This window comes from Lates calcarifer, linkage group LG19, assembly GCF_001640805.2.
Source record: "Lates calcarifer isolate ASB-BC8 linkage group LG19, TLL_Latcal_v3, whole genome shotgun sequence".
Classification (NCBI taxonomy): Eukaryota; Metazoa; Chordata; class Actinopteri; family Centropomidae; genus Lates; species Lates calcarifer.
The window spans coordinates 21461963-21482992 of NC_066851.1; the positions used below are offsets into that span (position 1 = coordinate 21461963).

A 21030-nucleotide genomic window follows, 5' to 3' on the forward strand; every position below is an offset into this window, starting at 1 on the left:
AAGAAAAACACTAAATGGTGCAGGATCAAAGTCACAAGGCCAAGTAGATATTTTCAGATTCATTCAAGACATTCAGTACTTACAGAATAAATCATGTAGTGTATGCCTCTTCTCTCAGAAAATGTATTTTCTGTATGCTGTGGGTTTCATTTCTGTGAGCAGATTTCAAATAATGATCACTACCACTGTACATCTGCCCATCCTTTATGCATATCTGTAGATACGTGACCTGCATCTGATGAAACAAAACAGCAGCTTGTGATGGTTGTGGTCGATTGTTGGGATAGATTTCCGTGCATTTGCTCTAATGGAGCGAGTAAGAGATGTCTGAGCTCTGAGGAAAGTATCTGTTAATGTAAGATTTGTTTCACGCTCACTGGTCCAAGAATTACAGACAAAAAGAGTCTGACCAGAGCTCACCTGCAGATAAAAAGACAACATTTGAAAGGAGAGAAGCTACCGCAAAGACATCCAAGTTCAAAAACTAAAAAGATGAACAACAGTCAATTTCTTGGTCATAACCAAGAATAAGAAACAGGAAATCAGATTTTTTCTGGTTGGTGTGTCACTTCTTGTTGGATTCTGTATAAATGCACTTGTTTCAACATGAATCTCTTATGCTTTCTCATTGCTTTAACTAATGTAGTCTTTGCTTGATGTGCTGGCAATACCAAAGTTTCATCTAATCTGATAAGTAATACCCAGAACCAAAGCCCTCGTCCTTCTTACCACCATGCTCATAATCTGCAGCTCCTTCAGGACAAAGTCCACCTTCTTCTGCGTGGTGAGTGAGGCCAGGACAGCATTGTGGCTCCTGCAGGCCAGCTTAGCATTGTCATATGAGTCCTTCGCAGTGATGAACTTCAGGCAGGAGTTGCCCACCAGATGCCAGCTTTCACCACATACATTTTCTGGTAATGGAGAGAACAGACGAGGAGTTGGAACAATAGACACTGCAGGTCAGTGGGCTGACATATAAATGGTTACCTTCTGCCTTATCCCTTTTCGCTCATCAGGGTAATTATAGAGCAATTAGCTGATTAGCAACATGCTTATCCATACATCAAGATGTGACCATATCATTATATCACTTCTTTCGAAGGTGATAAATACCTACATCTCAGAAATTAAATTGTTGTGGAAATTCTTCTTACAATGACACCCAGGTTATAAAAGTGCTTCCAGTTTCCACTGTCTAAGCATGTAACTTGTGCATGTTATGTTAACTTTCGAACATTTTTTGTTTGTTAATTTACATGTAATAACATCCACAGTTACCTGGCAGGGAGATGCACTCCTGGTTGCGTGGTTCCCACTGACAGTTCTGATCCACAGCACAGCTCTTGCAGCTGGTTTTCTTGCTGCACACATATGATGGGTTGTCTTTGGGGCAAACATCATACTCCCCTATGGCACCCTGGGAGGAGAAAGCAGAAAATAACTGGTGTCAACTCTTATGACTCAAAGTACCAAATTATTACATTTCATGCTTCATAAATGAGATCATGTTCTGCATAATGAAACGGTATTTCATTATGAATGGAGAGGATGCAGGTCATTTTTGGGATTATTAAGATTTTTACTGAAAAACATTCAAGTATTTGTGACCAGAAAGCCAGGTTATCACAAGAATTAGATTATGAAATCAGTGAAGTCAGACAAATGGACGCTTATTTATCAAACACTTGAGAGACAAGTCCAGGTAACAGTGCTGGAGGAGACACACAGACTGTGCGTGTGTCTGACAGCATCTAAATGAGCAATGATTTAATCAGAGATTGATAAATCAGATTCAGAGTTGGAAACAAGACGTGCTTCATCAGTTCTTTATTTAATCATTATTCTGATCTGACATGTCCTCATTTATAAGGTGAAGTAAATCTTGGAAATGAAAGGAAGGTTTGTCACAACACTTTTGTATCTTATTCAAAATAGAAAATTCAGCCGGTTAGGGGAGATGCACTGGGACTGGAAGTAGGAACCCACAGTGTCAGAGCATTCATCATTAAAGAGCCTGAAAGGTGCTTGACAGAGCCTGTGACTGTCTTGTTATAGAGCACAAGATTTTCTTTATAATCATCTTTTTCATGTACAAAGAAAAAGTATATGAATCTGTATCGTAAAAAGGTGGAGGTGAAATCAGGCCTCTGTTCCGTTCAGCTGCCGCATTAACACCAGATGTGAAAACAGAGGACCACTGCTCTTCAACTAAAACATTCATACACAGCTTTAAAGTTCAAAACAAACAAAGCACTCTAGTTTTTCCCCAGGAAACTGGTAAACTCTAAGCACCTGCTTCTCTTAGAACTGAACTGCCCTTCTCCACATGTCCTCATATAGCTGGTAAACTAAAGGACTGAATGAGGGGTGTACAGAAATGTTCTCATAAGCAAAAGTTCGTAAGCTTAAACTGCCAGATGTGGATATGCAGTTAGCTGTGGCATCCATTTATCCTCTCAGCAGGGTTGGAGTTAGCGGGGTCAGCAGGTTTAGCAGTGCCAGCGGGGTCAGTTTTCTTACCGTGGTAGAGGTGCAGTTGCTTCCCAGAGAAACACATTGGCTCGAACACCACTGGCAGCCGTTGGTGTTGGCAGTGCAGCTGTAGCAGTCTGTGTACTGGTCACATCTCTCGTTATCAACATCTGCAAAGTTTGGAAGACCGTGGTACATAATTAAACAAATCCACAGTTTGGTAACAATACAGACAGAAAGAATAATTTGCCTGACCAGACCGTGCACTTTCCAGACACCTTGACTGGTGAGTCCTGTTTTGCTTGCTAGTGATAGAAAGTGGGTATTTAGAGATAGTAATTTAACAGACACCACTGGTTAAAAAACTATCCCAGACACAACCTATTGTTAACCTACTGTTTCAACTACTGCAATTTCTTATTGAGAATTTGAGCTACAGCCCTAAAATGAGAGCACAGGATATTTAGTTAGTTCCTGTTTGTTTCTTACGCAGCAGTTTAAGTAATTTTGCTTCTGCCAGATCAGTCAACACTTCCTGGACACAAGGTTTCTTCTGGGGAAATTGGAGCAAGGCGACTGCCAGACAACAACAGAGCAGAGGGCCTCCGTGGTATTAAATGTGCCCGAAAGATATTCTGGGGCGCAGTTTCCATCTGCCAGCATTTCTGTAGACGCCGGCACCGGAAAATGAGACCGACCGCGTTGGTAAAACTGAGGATTTTTTTGTGTGACACATAGCAAACAGCAAACGGAAGAGAATTCTCAGCGGGAAGCGGAGACACCTGGCTGAACTGTCCCTGATGATTACCTCCTCCTGTCCTATCTGACACACCTGACACACACATTCAAACACACACACATGCACACACAAAGGGCAGTAGAAACCTGAGAACTAGGATGTACGGTCATTTTGAAGAAATGTTAAATGTAGTGAAATGTGTTTATAGGACACATCAATGCACAGAGGACACACACGCACACTCTCATGCACACTCAGGTAATCATATAAAGGCTGCAGCATTCAGCGGACTGATATAAAATAGAATCGAAAGGTCGAAAATACTTAGATTTGAGGAGCTGCAGCCAGAGAATGTTTGGCATTAGTGCTTAATAAATTGATTCAGCATCTATCAAAACTGTAATTAATAATAATTTCTGTTGATCAACTAACAGATTCATCAGCTAAGCGTTTCATCACACACAGAAATGACAGCGTCAGTTTCAAAAGATGCATCAAGGCCACATTTTCTACATTTCAAAAGCTCACACACCCTGGTGACGCATTTTTTGCCATTTTCCCTCTTTGATGTGTAAGACTCCATTGGCAGTCCGTGACAAACAAGCTGTTTCTGTCACTCTATGCATCTCATCGGACATCAGTGCTGTGAATGCAGATGAGTTCTGCAGACCCTCAAGAAAAACAGCAAGAATCTAAAATCGTCTTGGATTAGTTTCACATGGCAGACGAGCACAAATGCAGGATTTCAATGCAATGGCGGCGACACCCACATGATCTTGTATTACAGGAGGCCGGTAGCTGCTGCTGTTCAGGTCCAATAGCGTTGCTCTCCCAGGGCAGGCAGGTCGCCTGGGTGCTGTTCCAGACACAATGGATCCCCGGCCAGGCCTGGCTGCACGACTCCTGGCTGGAGAAGGCCAAGCAGCTGGGCGAGGTGTACATGAGGACATCACTGAGCAGCAGGCTGTTGAAGCCGCCAAACACGTACATCACACTGTAAGACAAAAGAGGGGAGAAGATTTTAGAGGACTATAGGAGAAATAGGTGAAAAGAGGGAAGGAACTCAGGAAGCAAGGGGAGCCAATTTCTAACCCACAATTTTCTCCAGTTTCGACCTTTTGTGCACAGTGAGAGCTGAAGAAGCTTAGTCTGAGTGGTGTTCCTCTTCTCTGGGCTTCAGCCCACCTCACAAGTCTGGTAAATCCCCAACAAGAGCTCTCTTCCTGTGTGGATGGACCTGACAGGCCCGCCTGCTGTGAGTGAGTGTGTGTGTGTGTGTGTTTGGATGCCAGGTCGGGGCATATTTGAACATCTTTCTCCACTGGCCCCTGTTCAGCTGCTGGGATTACTTTGTGAGTGTGAGTCTGTGTGTGTGTACATGTGTGCACTGGTGATGGCAGTGCCTGGGCAGTGTGGATGGGTAATTTGCACCAGACTGATCAAAAGTCCCCTTGGATCACAGAGGGCACACTTCAAACTGTTCCCCCAGACTTCCTGCTGAGCGCACGGATCAGGAGGAGGAGAATGTGGGAGTCTTGCAGAGGACCACATCCGTTAGTCGCCTCTTTCTTTCTCATTTAAAAGATGTGAGTCATTGCAGACAAAGAAAGGACCACTGACAGCGAAAGGATGTTTTAAAAAGGGACTTTTCATCCAAATTACAGAGAAAAAAAAACACATTTTCTGCCTCACATTTAAACTGTGCATATTATAAGATATCCACCTCTTAGATTTCTGCCTCCACCCCAGTACAGGGGGAGGTGACAGGAATTTAATTTGTGGTGCTCTCAACATTGAAAAAAAAAAAAAAAGAAAGAAAAAAAAAACACTTAAAAAAAATTCAAGAGCAACATCTTTCCTGAAGTGATGTCCTCGTTACTGTGGCTAAACATGCTGTCAAAGGTTTCACAGGGACTATTTCTTCAGTACAAACTAGCTTTGATGAAAACTGACGCTTCCAGACATATGAACGGCTTAGCAAGAGAATTAACATGAAGAATGAATGAGTGATTGGACATATAAATGCATGACTGCATGTACTGCATCTCTACAAAGGTTTCAGAGTCGTTACATCATGTGCTCTGAAAGGGGTAAAGCTTAATTAATAATAATCAACTTAATTTATATGGAACTCTGCAAAACAAAGTTACAAAGTGCTTCAAAAATAACTGGAAATAAAAATCCCACAACAATAAAATTATGAATGAGAGCAGGTACGTATGTGTGCTGGATCCAGACCCTGGAATGCTTTAAAAGTAAAAAACAAAACCTTAAAATCAATTCTAAAATCAGCTGTAAACCAAAGTAAAGGGGCTAAAACTGGGGCGATGTGATGTTGATTTTTTGCCTGATTAATGCAGAAATTAGTAACATTCTTGCAACATCAGTGTTTAACATTCAAAGCTGACCTTCAAGACTACTCCTTCCTCTCATCACTGCTCTATAACGACTTTGACCAGCTTCCTCTGGTCTACAGTTTCCATTTTCTCTCCTTAATATGTATTTTATCATTTTGCTTTTAATCCTTACTGTAAAGTGCTACTTAAAATAAAATAAAGCTTAATATTACTGCTGCTCTAAATTCTTTCTTGTGCTCGGTGATTGCGTTGGATCTGAATTTGATCAATGAACGGACGAGTGCATGAACAAACTCTTAATTGCTCCTGAGGAACAGGAGTCATCAGTGAGGATTGACTCCAACAGGGCTGGTGATTCATGTTAATATTTGATGCGTTCTCTACAACAGGATGTATAATTTAATATGGATCGCTGTGTCTTGCTCTGCTGGCAGAGCAGATAATACTTACCAATGAGTCATCCCTTCTGGTCACAGCACCATCCCCATCACAATCTATTCATATCGCAGACTAATAATGAAATGTCATGTATGAACGAGCAGGAAAGGACGCTTTTCCAAGGTAACAGGGTTTTGTTTTTTTCAGTAATACCCTCTCTGTCAGTTGCCGTCAGTTTGAAGTGTTCTTTGTCAACTCTGGATTTTTTTTCCTCATTCACTTTTATATAATCTAATTAAAATTTTTCACTTTCAAGGTCAACAGTGAATGAAAAGATTCTAAATGTTTAATAACAGATGAGGAGAGCAGAGCTTTATTACAATACCTGAACCAAAATAGTCAGGATTGTAACAGACATTTTCTTGCAGATGCATTCTACACTTCGCATTTTGGATTCAGATTTTCACCTGTGTGAAACTGACATTTAAACCTTGGTTTATACCTCTGCGTAGGATGGACGCAGAGCCTACGTCACAGCCTAAACAAGTGGTCTGAGTGACTGCAACAGTTTGTCCTCATCAAAAAAGATGAGGGACAAATGATCAACATTTAGACATCTTCAATATCTGAAGTTTTTCTGTCAGTACTTGGAAAAACACTGTTCTGTTGTCAACCTTTTGTCTCCTCTACCAGCAAACGCTTCAATTTAAAACTTCAAACACCCTCAAAGAGCTTTACTTATTCAAGAACAATCATTTTTCAATAATTTTCCAAACACCAAACAGTGGATATCTCCATGTAGTTTAATCTATTTTCCCTTTGTGTCCCTTAGTGCTCCCATGTTCTGGGCACACAGAGATGTGTTCATGAATAAAAGAGCCAGTGACTGTGATTTCCCATTAGAAAAGCTTAAAGCTCCCATAATGTCAAACTTAGTGCACAACATATGAAAAGAGAAAAATCACATCTCTGCTCATATTTACATCAGATGCAGATACTGAACACGCTTGGTTGGATAACATATTCCATTTCAACATGCCTTTAAATACCATGAGTGCATAATTAAAGATGCGTGGGCCACAGTGGAAATAAAATCTGTCACCCTGGTTTACATGCACTGAAGAAACAAGGTTACTGAGAGAAATCAGGTTAAGACAGGAAATCAAAAAACATGTTCAGATACACTGCAGTGGCCTGTCTCATTTCTCTTGCTCCCTATCTATTTTAACCAAGTAGTATAGTTTCAGTGTCTTAGTGATATACTGACACAATTAAAAATTAAAAGGAAAAACAGCATTAAGTGCTGTTGGTGTTCTGACGTTGGTAGTGGAGACTGCTGTCCAACACGTCACTCCAAAATCTCCCATATCTAATCTCGCCATGTTCGTTTTGGTTCAGACTGTGACGGCCACAGCATATGAGTCACCAGAATATTCAATGACCCCTTGTGCCCTGTTTGGAGGTATCTGCACTTGTTATGCCTGTTCATTTAATCAAGTTTTCCCTTTAATTTGTCATCCATCTTTAATAAGGCAGAGAGCCGTCTTTCTTCTTTCCTGGTCCCAGTATTTGGACTGATGGTACAATGAGTGCAGACTTTTCACTCACTACCGTTCAGTGGCGAGAACCAACTTATCTGGATCTCAGTCTTAGTCAGAATTTGGATTTAATTGTTTGGAATTTAAGGACACACTGATCTTTCCTTTTATCTCACTGCTATGCAGCCATAGTGATACTTTCCTTGTGCTGGAGCTTTGTCATGCACATGTACGCATGGAAAAAAACTACTTATATACATCTAAGATTTTCTAGATCTGGGTTCAGAAACTGGGCTTCGAGTTCACAAATCAGGTTACTGCAAAAAGACACAATAACCCGGTTACTGAATGTTATGTACGGTCTATAAATTAACACCCTGACTGAATTTACAATAAGACTATATAAGCAGGGCCTCAGCAGCTTTAGTCAGACTCTTACGATCATTTTTTAATGTGATAATCATATTCATGTCCACATTGCAACATCATGTAATATTCTATAAATAGTAAATAAAATGAAAACAAAATAAGAATAAAGTACTTCAGTGAAAAACAAACAAACAAAAACAGTTTCCTATTTATCCATTACATCCTCTGTGAAGCACAGAACTATTCTTCTAGTTAAGTGCTAAATAGATGATTACCTGTCACTGAAGACTGCAGAGTGCCCGAAGCGGTTGACGTCATGGTAGAGGTCCGGTCGAGGCAGCACTGTCCACTCATCACACGCTGGAATGAAAAGAAGACACAGAGAGGTCAAACTGTTGACCTGCCCCCACATATTAAATCATACGTGTTGTCAGCAGTCGGAAATTCAGCTTCCAAGCCACGGCTGGTTAGCGAGACCTGTGACAGCTCATATCCCCGTGTCAATCAACAGGTCAGTGGGCAAAATGACCTTGACTAAGGCACTGAGGACTGAGGGTGTGACTGCTACAGCAGCGACGATCTGTTGAGTGGCACTTTTTCCCTCTACTTGAAAGCTGATTGTGGAGACAAACAACAGCTGATTTTAGAAACAAAAATGAGTTGAAATAGACACGTTTAACTGCCATGGGAACGTTCGTCCAGTTGTTTTTGACCCTGTGATACACTAACAGCCTGGTCAAGGTCTTTCCTCACCTCCCTGTTGATGTTGATGGGCTCAAAAGGACTTTGATGACCTTGAAGAGGAATAAACAGGCACCCAGAGAGCAGTTATTTGGTGATTTGCAGGTCAAATGATGGCTTGACATCTAGGATTAAAGCAGACTCAATATGATTTAAAAGATACAAGTTGTTTAGACCTGTGCTACACCTTGAAAGCAAGGACCATTTATGACCTTTGACCTCAGTTTATGGCCTTATAGTGGACTTCAACGAAGTGTGATTTTCATTCTCTGTTTTTTTTAGAGGCTTTAAATGTGAAGAGGTTAAAAAGTATCCAATAACTTACAAGAAAAAAGGCTACTCATGCCATTAATCATCAATGACCCCCAGCCTAAGGGTTGGAAACCACTGGTTCAGACATATATTTTTATTTTTCAGTGTCTACATTACAATGTGAAGAACAGCCTAGCTGCCTGCAGAAGTCCAGTCATAAAAATACAGCAGAAAACTGCCTAGATGTGAAAACCTTTTCACATTTCAATGAAATTTACCGACATTTAAACTCAGAAGCTGAAATGTCTTGACCTCCAGATAACCACATCAATACTTCCTTGTTAAAATAAAATGACTGAATATTGTGATGGATACCTTTAGGTGTGTTTTTAAATGAAGTTCCAGCAGTACGTGAAAGTTGTTCACCTATCATGTCTCTGTCATGTACAAACAAAACAAAAAGAAATAAACAACAGAAAGACCTGCCATGTGAGCCTGAAAGTCAAAGCTGCTGGAACACAGAAGAGTGACTGCAGCACATCACCTTCAGTTAGTACAATGCAGTGCAAGTCATCATGGTTTCCCAGAGGAGGGAGTGACAACCATGTGAGCTCCACATTCACAGGTAGACAGTGCCCTCTGGTGTCACAGACTGGCACTGCAGGTGGTGTGGTGCATTGCCCCTCAGAGTGGGGATTTATTACAACACCATCTACCAATGTCAGGACAGCGGACGGCCCTTAAATTCCACACTTTAATTGAGTTCAGCTTGTTAAGGAGGGGCAATTAGTCCTCGATGCGCAGCCCATCTCGACTGTAATTACCAGACAATTACAGAGCTGCTGCTGCTGACAGCAACCCTGCAGCTGGCGGGGGGTGGGGGGGGTGAGAAAAATAGCCAGCTAGTCCTTTCTGTCCAATTACAAAATCATACAGAGGATGAGGAGTGGCAGGGAGGAGAGAGAGGTCAGAACGAAGTGAGGGAAAAAAAACAATACATGAAGTTTTTAATTTCTAAAGTTCGACTCAAATGCTAATTCTCTGAGGAAATCATGAAAACAATTTGTTTCCCGCAGTGACCAGCGTGAGATGAGTTAGTCTCATTGTGCCAATCAAGCGAGGACACGTGGTAACGTAAATGTATAAATGGGACACGAAAATTAACGTGATCCCCCTGCACATGCTACTGCAGCCTTCACCTTCACACTACTCAGAAAAAGGGACATACGCTGGAGGTGTTTCAGTCCCAACATGCAATTCTCATGAACAAAAGCTGCTTGCACAGGGAGGGGAGGGGGGTGCTTGTGCCCCTGAGATTGTAATTTCGCTGCTTGTCAGTCATCTTCGTAATGATACAGAAAAACAGAATGTCCTGAGGCCATTTCTCGGCCTGCAGGGAGTTCTCCCTCCCATCCAGACAGAATGAAGCCTCCCATTAATGAGCAGCTTATGACAGCGCTGCGGAAGGAGGCCGACTCAATTTACAACAATGTTTGCTGGCAGCTAACAAAATGAGGATGCTGGGATGGTTTCTGACAAAGCAGTGCTAACTTCTCTTCGAACATAACAGACAACTTTAAATGAGGTTATAATTAGAATACAAAAAAGGTACACTACAATCGACAACAATCAACTTTAGATCTTCATAGTGAACCAATAAACAGAGACAGAAAATCACACAACACTTTTCTCTGCTTCTTCTTCTTACCAGTACATATGTACCACTCCCTCTCTGCAGTTGAGTTACACAACTGAGGGTTAAGTTTCTTGATTATAGACACTAGCACAAGAATAAACACTAGAATAAACATTAGAGATTTGATATTATGTTCCCAACGCCACCAGTGTGAATCCCAGTCTGACTGGTTTAGTGCTTACTTTACTAAGCTTTGAACACTTTGTATTTACCTTCACCTAGAAATCCTCAAGGAGACAAGAATGAACTGCAGCTCTGTTCTTCAAAATCTCATTTGCCAGTTTTCCCCCCAAAGACCTCACTGTATTTTATGGTACCAGTGTGAATAAAATGCAGAAGTCAGGCTAGACTGATAAAAGATTCTTGGATGTATTTAATTCTTGTACTTGCGCACCTCAGCATTTGTTTTGAGCAGGAGTTAGAAGTTTAAAAGATTTTCTTTAAAGATTTTTTTGATTGGCCTCTGTTGGGCGTAAAGAGCAGAGCAGCCTCTAAGGCTCACTCACGTGGCTTTTAAAGATTTTCATGTCTGGAAGTCAGACAGACTGCTAGATATTAGGGCTGCCATCATACTAGAGGCAAAGATGTGGACATCCAGATATTGATACATATGTGATTGGTAACAGATCAACTCAAAGTCATAGGCATTAGTGTGCTGCTATAACCAATTATAGTCATCTCCTAGTTTCAGGCTTTCTATCCAATTTTGGAACCTGGCTTCAGGGATTTGCACCCATTAGGCCACATGAGTATTAGAGAAGTCCAGCACTGATGTTGGGTGATAAGGTCTGACACTGCTGATCCAGCGCATCCCAAAGGTGTTGGATGGACCAGGTAAAGTGTTTTAAATTCAACTTTCTCCAGACAGCACAGGCTACCAGCCATCCCAGCTAGAGAACCAGATTAATATGCACATAAACAGAGGCCAAAACAAGTAACCTCCAATGGGTCCTTTAAAAGGTAACACTCAGCTTCAGCTCCTCCATGCAGGAAAATATGTGCATAACATTTGTAGTGAGTAAATGCATTCTGCATGTGGATATGACAAATATTAACTGAGAGTGTGAGGAAAAAACACTACACTGCTGGAAAACTAAACACCACATTATTATGAGTCTTTTGTATGAAAGTGAGCTGTGGTTTACTGCTCGTGTACATCGAGTTGCGACATTTGACCTTCTGTTGCTCCAGTGGAGCTGCTCAGTGTCCAATAACAAAACACTGCGGCTGTACTGAGCAGCTCCCAGGTGTGAGTCTGTGCGACCGTATGAATGCAAAGCAGCTCAGGGCAGGAAAAAAAAGACGATGCACGCTCAGCAGAAGCAGGAAAGCAGACTGCAGGAGCTGCTATTGTGTGTGTGTGTCTTACTGACCCAGACTGTAGGCCAGGAAGTCAGAGGAGAAGCACTTGGCACCATGGCTCATCGACGTATCGTTGTGTGTGTTTCCTCCAAACACGAGCATCGTCCCGCTCACTATAACCGCCGTGTGGAGGTAACGGAAGAAGCCGCTGTCTCTCAGAATGGTCCTGCACAAACACACAGCAACGGTTGTCATACAGTTAGTATACAGTTGGTATACAGCTGTTGCTTTCCTGACAAACAGTGTAGCTGATAAAGATGAGTTTCATCTGCTGTGACAATCCACACATGCTACTGTGGCAGCTGTTTCTGTAAGTGATGATAAGACTCCTTCTTGTTTACAGCTGTTTATTTCCCCTTGACTACCTGGTAACCATTAATACAGTCTTCTGCAATATTTTACCATTTCTTTGGCTCAGAATTTACAACATAGTACAACTCTATTCCACAATCAAAAAGCAAAGTCTGAGTGAAGAGTGTGTCAGTAAGAGCTACTTCACATTACTGTCAATGAACAGAAAACCTCACCATTTTCTCTTGTCCACATCAAACTTGTACAGGTCTCCAGCCAAGCCGTACTTGTTGGCGCTGAAGGCCTTGTAGCCTCCGTGGATGTAGATGGCTCTGGTGCCAGGGTCAAAAACACTGCTGTGGCCATAGCCGCCCTGAACCAGTGCACCATCTGTAGACACCATGCTCCATGTGTTCTTGGCTGGGGGAGGGGTCACACAAACAAAAAATAAGATCACTGAGGAACAGCAAACTAGTTTCAAGGTCCCATAATAAAATAAAATAGGAAAACTACAGTTTAAAACTACAGGTTAAGCAAGTTCTCAGTGTATTTTGTGGAGGACTGAGTGTTTGGTCCCAGCAGGGATGTAGTGGAGGTTATTACTGCAGAGCTCAACTCAGTTTATACAGCATTTTATTAGTGAAAGAGAGATAAGCCAATAGAAATCTTTGTATTATTGCATTACAAGTACAAAACTCAGCCATCGGATTTAATTGGTGAACATTCAGGTAATGATAATAACCAAATCACTTTCATTTGCGAGCAAATAGGATTTGCACTCTTGTCCATCGGCGACTGTGGCAGGTTAATTCATCCCACTTTCTCAGACAGATTGGCTTTTAGAATACAATGAGACCTCTTAATGAAGTTTGGTTTCCTGCCAACGAGGTTGGTGGATTAGATGAACACACCACCCGAGTCCAAAACTCATTAGCTTCATTTTGGTGGCCAGTGTTAATTTCCTGTTGTTGTAAACTGATATATTAGGCACTCACACACACCCAGAGCCAGTTATTAGTTCAAGCAAGGGAGCAGCTAAAGGTCGGGTACATTGCTCAAAGACACACAGCAGGTACAAGCCTTGAACCTATAACTTTTAGTTTGTCTCTGTACAAACCTGACAACACAGCTTACCAATGTTGTACTCCTGGACCTGGCTGATGTAACCATACAGAGGACAGTGTCCAAACAGGACCAGCATGACAGGACTGGCCCCCTCTTGGACAGGAGGCACGATGTGGGCCGAGTGTCCCACCACGGCATACTGATCCTTGGCTCGGGGGCTCAGGAGGACCCAAGTCTGGTTTTGGATGTGAAAAACCCACAGCTGGCTGGACACGTTACCTGAGGAGTCAATCTTTCCTCCGTACATGAAGATCTTCCCCTGATAGAGACAAACAGTGGAGCAAAATTAGGTCCTAAATATGCAGAAGTCCCAAAACTGAACTAAATAAACATGAACAAAATAAAACTAAATGAAAAGTTTTTGAGACACACTATAGTTATTTTTGGTACATAAAATGTTGTTAATATCATCCTGCATCTTCTTTTGTGTGTATGTATTTTGTTTTTGTTTCTGTCTCACAGTCTTTTTTCATTTTTCTATTTTATCTGATCTATTGAATTAAATCCTCCTGTTTAATTTACATAATAAATCCACATTAGGGAAGTGTGTTGAAACACCAGAGTTATCCACAGACTGGTCTAATTTAGTATGTAAGAGTCAGTCTGACTGTGGTGCACTTGTACTCATTATGACTGAACAAAACTGCACAGTTACACTAAGGTAATCATGGACTATCATTCTAATGAAACCTAATAATGAAAAGTTAACACAGCAAAAAAAAAAAAAAAAACCCACTGAGGATTCTTCAAGACACACTGAAGTCCTCTGGTATCAATAACCTTCCTCCTGTCCTTGAGTTTGAATAATAATTCCAGTTTATTATTATTCCCTGGACCTTCTTTCTTTCAGAGCAATTTCCCCCTTGAAAGAGCTGAATACAGCCTGGGGGTCAGACAGAATAATGTCTCTTGACATTAAGACTTCATATTACTTTCTTGATCTCAAACTAAAAGTCAATGTGTAAAATCTACTCATGCACTTAATAATATATGTGCAGGAATTGCAGATAGTTCTGAATATTCCTTGAAATTGGGTACTTGTGTTGTTCTTGCAACCAGCAGCTGTAGATCAGTTTGTGGGATTCACAACTGATTAGTTCCATTTTGGATTTCAGTTTTTGGTAAATCTGGGTGATTTTTTGATGAAGAAAAACCTTTATTTTATGTTTAGTTAGACTTTAAAAAAATGAAGCATATAGCATTTTCTCCCTTAAGCCTTCTAATATAATAGCTCAATAAAAAGAGTTTTTTCTGGAGCCATGAATGTCACAGAAAACAGCTAGATTTTACAGTTGTTCATTTCAAGGTGAGACAGTGTTGTCATAGTAGCTTCAGCTTTTTATAAACCTGTGAGGGTATGCGTATGTGAGAGCCTGAACGGATACATGATCCATGGTTACGAGACTTACATCAGTTCTATCTGTTATGTATCAGCACTGATTTGATTTCAGATTTGTCTTGCAAGCCCACATTGACTTACAAGGCACATTCATACGCAATTTGTGCATTACAAACACTGCAGCTCAAACTCAGCTCTCTCAAACCACAGAGCAGACAGACTGCGTCTTCCTCTGAATCCTTTCTCTCATTTATTATTCCATCAGCGGCTCCTAACAGTCTTTCTGGCTGAGAAGAAACTGCTTCACCACTTCACTGCAGCATATCAAAACCCAGAGATTTATATATTAGTTCCAGACAACAAACAGACACTACTGAAAGCATAAATAAAAGGATGAGGAGTTTATAATGTTTCTGCTAGTGCCTCCATTTAATTTAGTTGTCATCTGTTCTTTTCTCTTCCTCTTTTGAAGTCATATTCATAGCACACTCAGGCTGAGTTGGCGGAAACAACAGATGCATGTAAAATACCCTCTGACAAGAGTGAATACAGAGTCATATTGTGTCGATGTACGTCCTCTGTCCTAGCAGATGTGCATTTCCCCCACATACCTCATGAAGAGCCAGTGAGTGGCCATATCGTGGTGTGACGGTGTTGACAGAGGGGTCGAGGGTCAGCCACCTCTTGTTGCTGAGGTTATACCTTCAGAAACAGAGAGTAAGGAGAAGTGGTGAGCATGACAGAAAAGCTTCTCGAACATTGTATATGAATATGTCCTAATTTTATCTGTGTTCAATCACTTTTACATGTCAAAAAACAACAATCAGCGAAACACAGACTCCTTTCTTCACTTGACTGGTGAGCTTTTATCTAGGTTTCTGTATCTCGAGATGCAATACATAAATATATGCCTACTTAGGACATAGTCTCTGATAAGGTGTGACTAGACTACAGACCTTTTTCAAACCCTGCATCTTCACATGTGCACATGGAGGGTTTGCCATATATCAACAACAATTTCCTGCAAGGAATAAATACAGTATTTCTGATTGTGATTCTGATTAAGTGTCATCCCAAACCAAATAGCTGGAAGAGGAAGTGGTTTATAAAACTCTCCAACAGATGCTGACTCAGTGACCTTGTGCATCGCCTGCAATGAGCTCATCATGGAAAATGCTCTGTACAATCTAAGTTGTGCGAGACATCCTGTACAGGAAGATAGACATTTACTTATACATAAATTTAAATCTCAAAGGTTACCATGTTATTTAGGATCAAATATACCCTGCTCTAGTCTAGACAGCAGTAGATATCTTCATTTGTGAAGTGTATTTTACAGGGACTGTTGAAAAAAACCAAGCAGCTTATAAACAGTTAAAAATTAGATTTTTAGAAAAATGCCACCAAAAAGCTTGGGAGTAAGTTTTATTATTATTATTTTCTCCATAGTCTCAGGCCTGCTGTGAAGTGAATGTAATGAGTCTGCCACCTCATTTCCCAGACTGTTACTTATGTAGCCTATTATTAGTCCTGTGTATAATATGCTGATGCGAAACCATGGTTACAAAAAGTTATGACAGTTCCTGTTTTGCCAGAGAGAGGAGAGTTCAGCCCAAAGCCTGCTGCTTTATTTATACCCTACACCTTAATGAAGGGTGCTTCACTCAGCTGTGAGTGTGACTATAGACGGAGTTACACCCCGACACAGAGTGGGGAGTGGGGAGGGTACAGTCTGAGAAAGGCCCAAGGTAAACCCATTTCAGCCAGATGAAGACAGAGCCTTTTGGGAACCCCTGACTGAAAATGGTACTGGATCTTCTTTTTCACTGTTCTAGATTATAATTTTAATTTTAAATTGAATGAGATGTAGGAGAATAATTTCAGAGAACTGGGCAACATCTTGTACCTTAAAACTGTGGTGAGGCTCTAAATGTGTGTAAGCATGAAAATTAAAATTCAAGATGGAGACCCAATTTTTTTATTAAACAGCAGTAAGCAAGCTCTCCAACCAGTGACAGCTCCAGGTAATCACTATGCCCGGGCATAGTAATCCAGAACGCGTCCTCTGTAAAACCCCAAACAGTCATTTGAAGACAATGTTTTTATACAGATTATACAACAAGATGAAGAAGTTAATTAGTAATCTGTGAAGTGCTGGTAGGGAAAATCTGTCTCATGACCTCTGACATCTGAACCCTGCTAAAGCTACCTACTGATTACTTATCAAAAAGACACAGGAAATGCAATTTATCATGAGCTTTGATTGTGTGTCTTGTATCTAAGTTAAAAGCACAGTTCGTTTCTAGCATAATGTTGGAAAGCATTGTTATCAACATAATTCATAACACTACAACTAAATTTAGCGAAAGAGAAGGAGACTTATGTAACTGTTCAACACAACTATGTCAAGGTCAGAGATATAAGAAGTTCTGCAAAGGTTCTTTATGGTCTCGCACACAGAAATAAAAAGGACCGTACCCTGCCAGCAAACCGTAAAACCAAAACATGAGCCAAGGGAATAAGTGTGATCTTCCTGGGTGGAGTTCGGGGTGAGGACCATCAGTCTGTCCTGTAATTTTATGGCTTTAATTACATCCTTCACTTTGTGCCCAACACAGAGCTGTCTGCACTGAGCTGTGTTCTGTGTCTTGTTGATTTTCAACAGACAGAAAGTCGTGTGGCTTCTTCCTGACGACACCAACAGCCAAGTGTTGCTTTAGCACTTGGTATAACAGGCATGTAGGTTAAAAATATTTAAACTACTGCAGCAGAGACACTACGTTTCAAAAGCACCTTCCCTGCAGTCGCATAGCAACAGCAAGACTTATGTCAAGCAGCTCTTCTGGAGAAGAGCAGTAGCCAAATGCCTAAAGTCCAACTGTAGAGGCCAACAGGGGAGAGTACTTACGCTTTGACCATGTGATAGTCGGAGGCGTTGAAGACGTAGCCCCCAATGACCCACATAATGCCCTGGTCCACCACAGCCTTGTGGGAGGCCCTAGCCAGTCCTGCCTCAGTGTACTCCTCCCGTGACCAGAAGGAGGAATTGGCAGGGACTGGGATGGAACAGTCTGGACCTGAGGAGGGAGGGAAACCACAGAGTCAAGGCTCCACAGGAGACTAAATGATTCAGGAAGCTCAGTTAATTCATTTTTTGCACTTCTGATAAACACGATAAACAAGCCCCAACCTTATAGGGGACTGTAAATCCAGATTGCCTTAAGAGAGACAAAATACTAACAAAATGAATCAGCATCATAACAGAAAAACTTCCTATCCTGTGAAAAACATCCTGCATTAATGGAAGATTAAACATCCACAGGCTTCATTAGTTTACTTTAATGTCCTGTAGCCAGGCAGAGGGAAGAAAAAATGCTGCTCTCTATGAATTGAATGTGTAGGTGAAAAAAAAAAACATGATCCAATATTGATTTAATCTTTTAAATTATGAAGGCGAGGTGTGAAAGAAAGGGCAGAGAGGTTAAAGAGGCGTTTTTAAGCCTTTAGATAACGGAGACTGATGATGCAGCTGAGTAATTTAGCATTAAAAATTAGACCCTAAAGCTTCTGAAATACAAACGAATCAGCTGTGCAGAGAAAAATGGATGAATTGTGGAAGTTTTATTTGACAAGACTGAATTTTTTGAACATTCTCTCAGGAAGCAATAACTAATAAGGTCTTACTGATAAAAGTGGAATAACTATTTAAAGACAGATGACTCTGGCCAAAGCTGCCGTCCCCTGTTACTGGACAAGAACAATAACACAAGCATAAACCGGAATCCCTCCTGAATGAAGGGAAAAGATTCTGAGAAGTTTGTTGGCAAACAACTGCCACACCAGAAACAGGAAGATTGGCCCTGCCCTGTCGATTTTTTGAATTGCACAGTTTGTGGTGAGGTTTGAGGGCAGTCTGTTGATCTTGTTAATCTAATGTCTGTCTGTCCCACCTGATGAAAGGCACAGATAAAACCTGCCAGGAATAAAATATTCACCAACCAATTAGTGTTATCACTCCATCGCACAGCAGAAACAGGATGTTAACCACTGGGGGAATTCCTTATTGATCGTTATCGAAACAATGCAGAAGTGACCACGTGACAGGAAAGGCAGTGTTGTTGTAATTCACTAGAACAATCGAGGTTGTTTTGGTCAGCCGCTGACAAAACTCCTTAGTGACTAATATTCTTCAATCTGACTCCAGTATTGTTCAGCAAACAAAATTACATTTGCACCTCGGTGGCATCTCCATAAATAAAACAAACGTGGCCTTCGTCTCCCTCAAAGAAGTAATTTGATAAAGGCTATGCATCTGTGAAAGAGAGACAATGCAAGTCTGGCTGGATTGAACAGACATCTGTCTCTGCTTTTGGACTGGTTGGTGTAGAAAATGAGTTCATTTGGAAGATGGCAGCACAGAGTCCACTAAGTGTGCTATTCCTCGGCTAAAACACCATGACAGGGTAATAAAGGCTGAAAAAACACCAGACTGTTTCCCAGCTCCCTCAGCTTTGGTAATTAGATCGTGAGCACACTGAGCTGCTGATATAACTGCAGTTAAATTAAGCCGTCGTCCCTGCTTGTGCGGAGCAGCGCGGTGGAGCTGTTTAAGAACTAATAGAGTGGTTCGAGTGCCCATATGGTCTGATTCAAAAAGAATACAGTAGTGTCAGGTCATTCACCACATAGAGACACTCAATATTCATGAGTCAACTGAAACGATGAGGAAGCTGATCCTGCAAAAGTTCATTTAAGTGCCACAGGTTACAGCAGATGGATGCTGTGGGGGCAGCGGGAGCCTCAATAATAGTGGTGGAGGCTTAAAACTGAAGAGGCACTGGGTTGAATCACCAGATAAACAGGCAAAATCTGGACGGACACAGTGAGTAACTCTCTTTAATAAACCTCCAACTGCTTCTTTGGAGATGTTTAGTGCTCAGCTGCAATTATTTACTATTATTCCTCAGTATGTTTTAAATGAAAATAACTAGAAGGGTATCATCACCATAATATCATCATTTGTTGTCTCAAAATAAAGTTAAATTAAACTTAATTTCCCTGAGGGAGTCATCCCAAATAAAGTCTAGTCTAAGTCTAAATAAATGGTTGGGTTAGGGTATGTATGATGAAAAAGGTGAGGTGAAATGTCCTCTTTGTTTAAATTTCATTTAAAAAAAAAAATCAACTGATGATCCTGTTGAATAAGTTTTTGTGCAACACAACTGTTTCAACGGATGACTGTTCTTTTACACTGGGATTAGCCTTAAGCTTTCTATGGAAACGATCCCTGACTACTAAATAACAGTGTTGGGTCACCAGGCAGAAAGAGGCCAAAAGAAATAATCCTAAACGTAAACATACTTTTTCTTTTGCTCAATTATATGATTTTTTTTTTTTTATCCAACCATATGAGCTGTGTCCCACAGCACTGTCAGCCAGTCTTAGTGGGTGGTGCACAGGACATTTAAATCAGATTATTTGACTACTTCAGTTAAAATTAGCCTGATAATCACACTGAATTGACATTTCTTTTCACTTTTCACAGAAAAAAGTTGACGATATGGGCAACAATTCAGTGGTGTGGAACCAGGCTAATTACATGGTCTCTAGTATTTCACTGTTCCCAGCTCTAATCACTTTGGACTCTCTGGCTGTGATCCAACAGTTCTGTATCAAACACGCACAAAAACCTAAGCAGAGTTGTTGGATCTAATCTTCTTTTCTTTACTACTTGTACGTGCTCCACAAATTAGCATGTAAATATGAAGGAGGCACACTGTATTTCCACAAATCTCCTGTATAAATAATTCTGGTTGGTAAAAGTGAATCTTGGCAGCTAAATTTATGATCACCCACCCTGGGAGCAGAGCCACTGTTCATTCTGAACACAGAACGTAGATCCAGTAGAAAGCTTATTTTAGTCACTGAGGAGGGTTTGGCATGCGTGGGCCTGCTGTGGCCAACTTTGACATTGTGGTTATTCAAACCATTGCAGTGTGTGAGACAATGAGGTCACATCCCTGGCAGGCGAAGTGACGCTGCTGCAGTGCCAGCCCACCTTGCCATCCAGTCTTACAGATGCAGGTCTTGTTCTGGCAGCGGCCTCGCTCGGGGTAGCCACACTCGGCCAGGCAGTAGGGGACGTCACAGGCTTCTCCCTTCCAGTTGGCTTCACACTCACAGTACACCAAATCACTGGAGATTCCCACACGGCACTCACCACGGCCTGAGCAGTTGTTGGGACATGTATTCACCCTGGGAGGGAGGAAAGAGGAAGAAACAGTCAGAGAGAGAGAGACTAGGATTCAAATCCTGCCTTAAATATAGGCTCTGAATAAACCATCAGGAACACCTTTCAACGATTGAGTTAC

The 21030-nt window shown here is 41.2% G+C and overlaps 1 protein-coding gene across 1 annotated transcript in view; it reads right to left on the minus strand.

Annotated features, from left to right (window-relative positions):
- atrn (attractin) overlaps positions 1–21030 on the minus strand; it is a 124502-nt gene that overhangs the window by 85473 nt on the left and 17999 nt on the right. The window contains 11 exon segments of the mRNA XM_018685517.2: positions 730–911; positions 1279–1417; positions 2521–2642; positions 3982–4205; positions 8129–8213; positions 11916–12070; positions 12432–12615; positions 13330–13579; positions 15271–15361; positions 17568–17736; positions 20718–20914. Of these exon segments, the coding sequence (XP_018541033.1) occupies positions 730–911; positions 1279–1417; positions 2521–2642; positions 3982–4205; positions 8129–8213; positions 11916–12070; positions 12432–12615; positions 13330–13579; positions 15271–15361; positions 17568–17736; positions 20718–20914 (1798 nt within the window).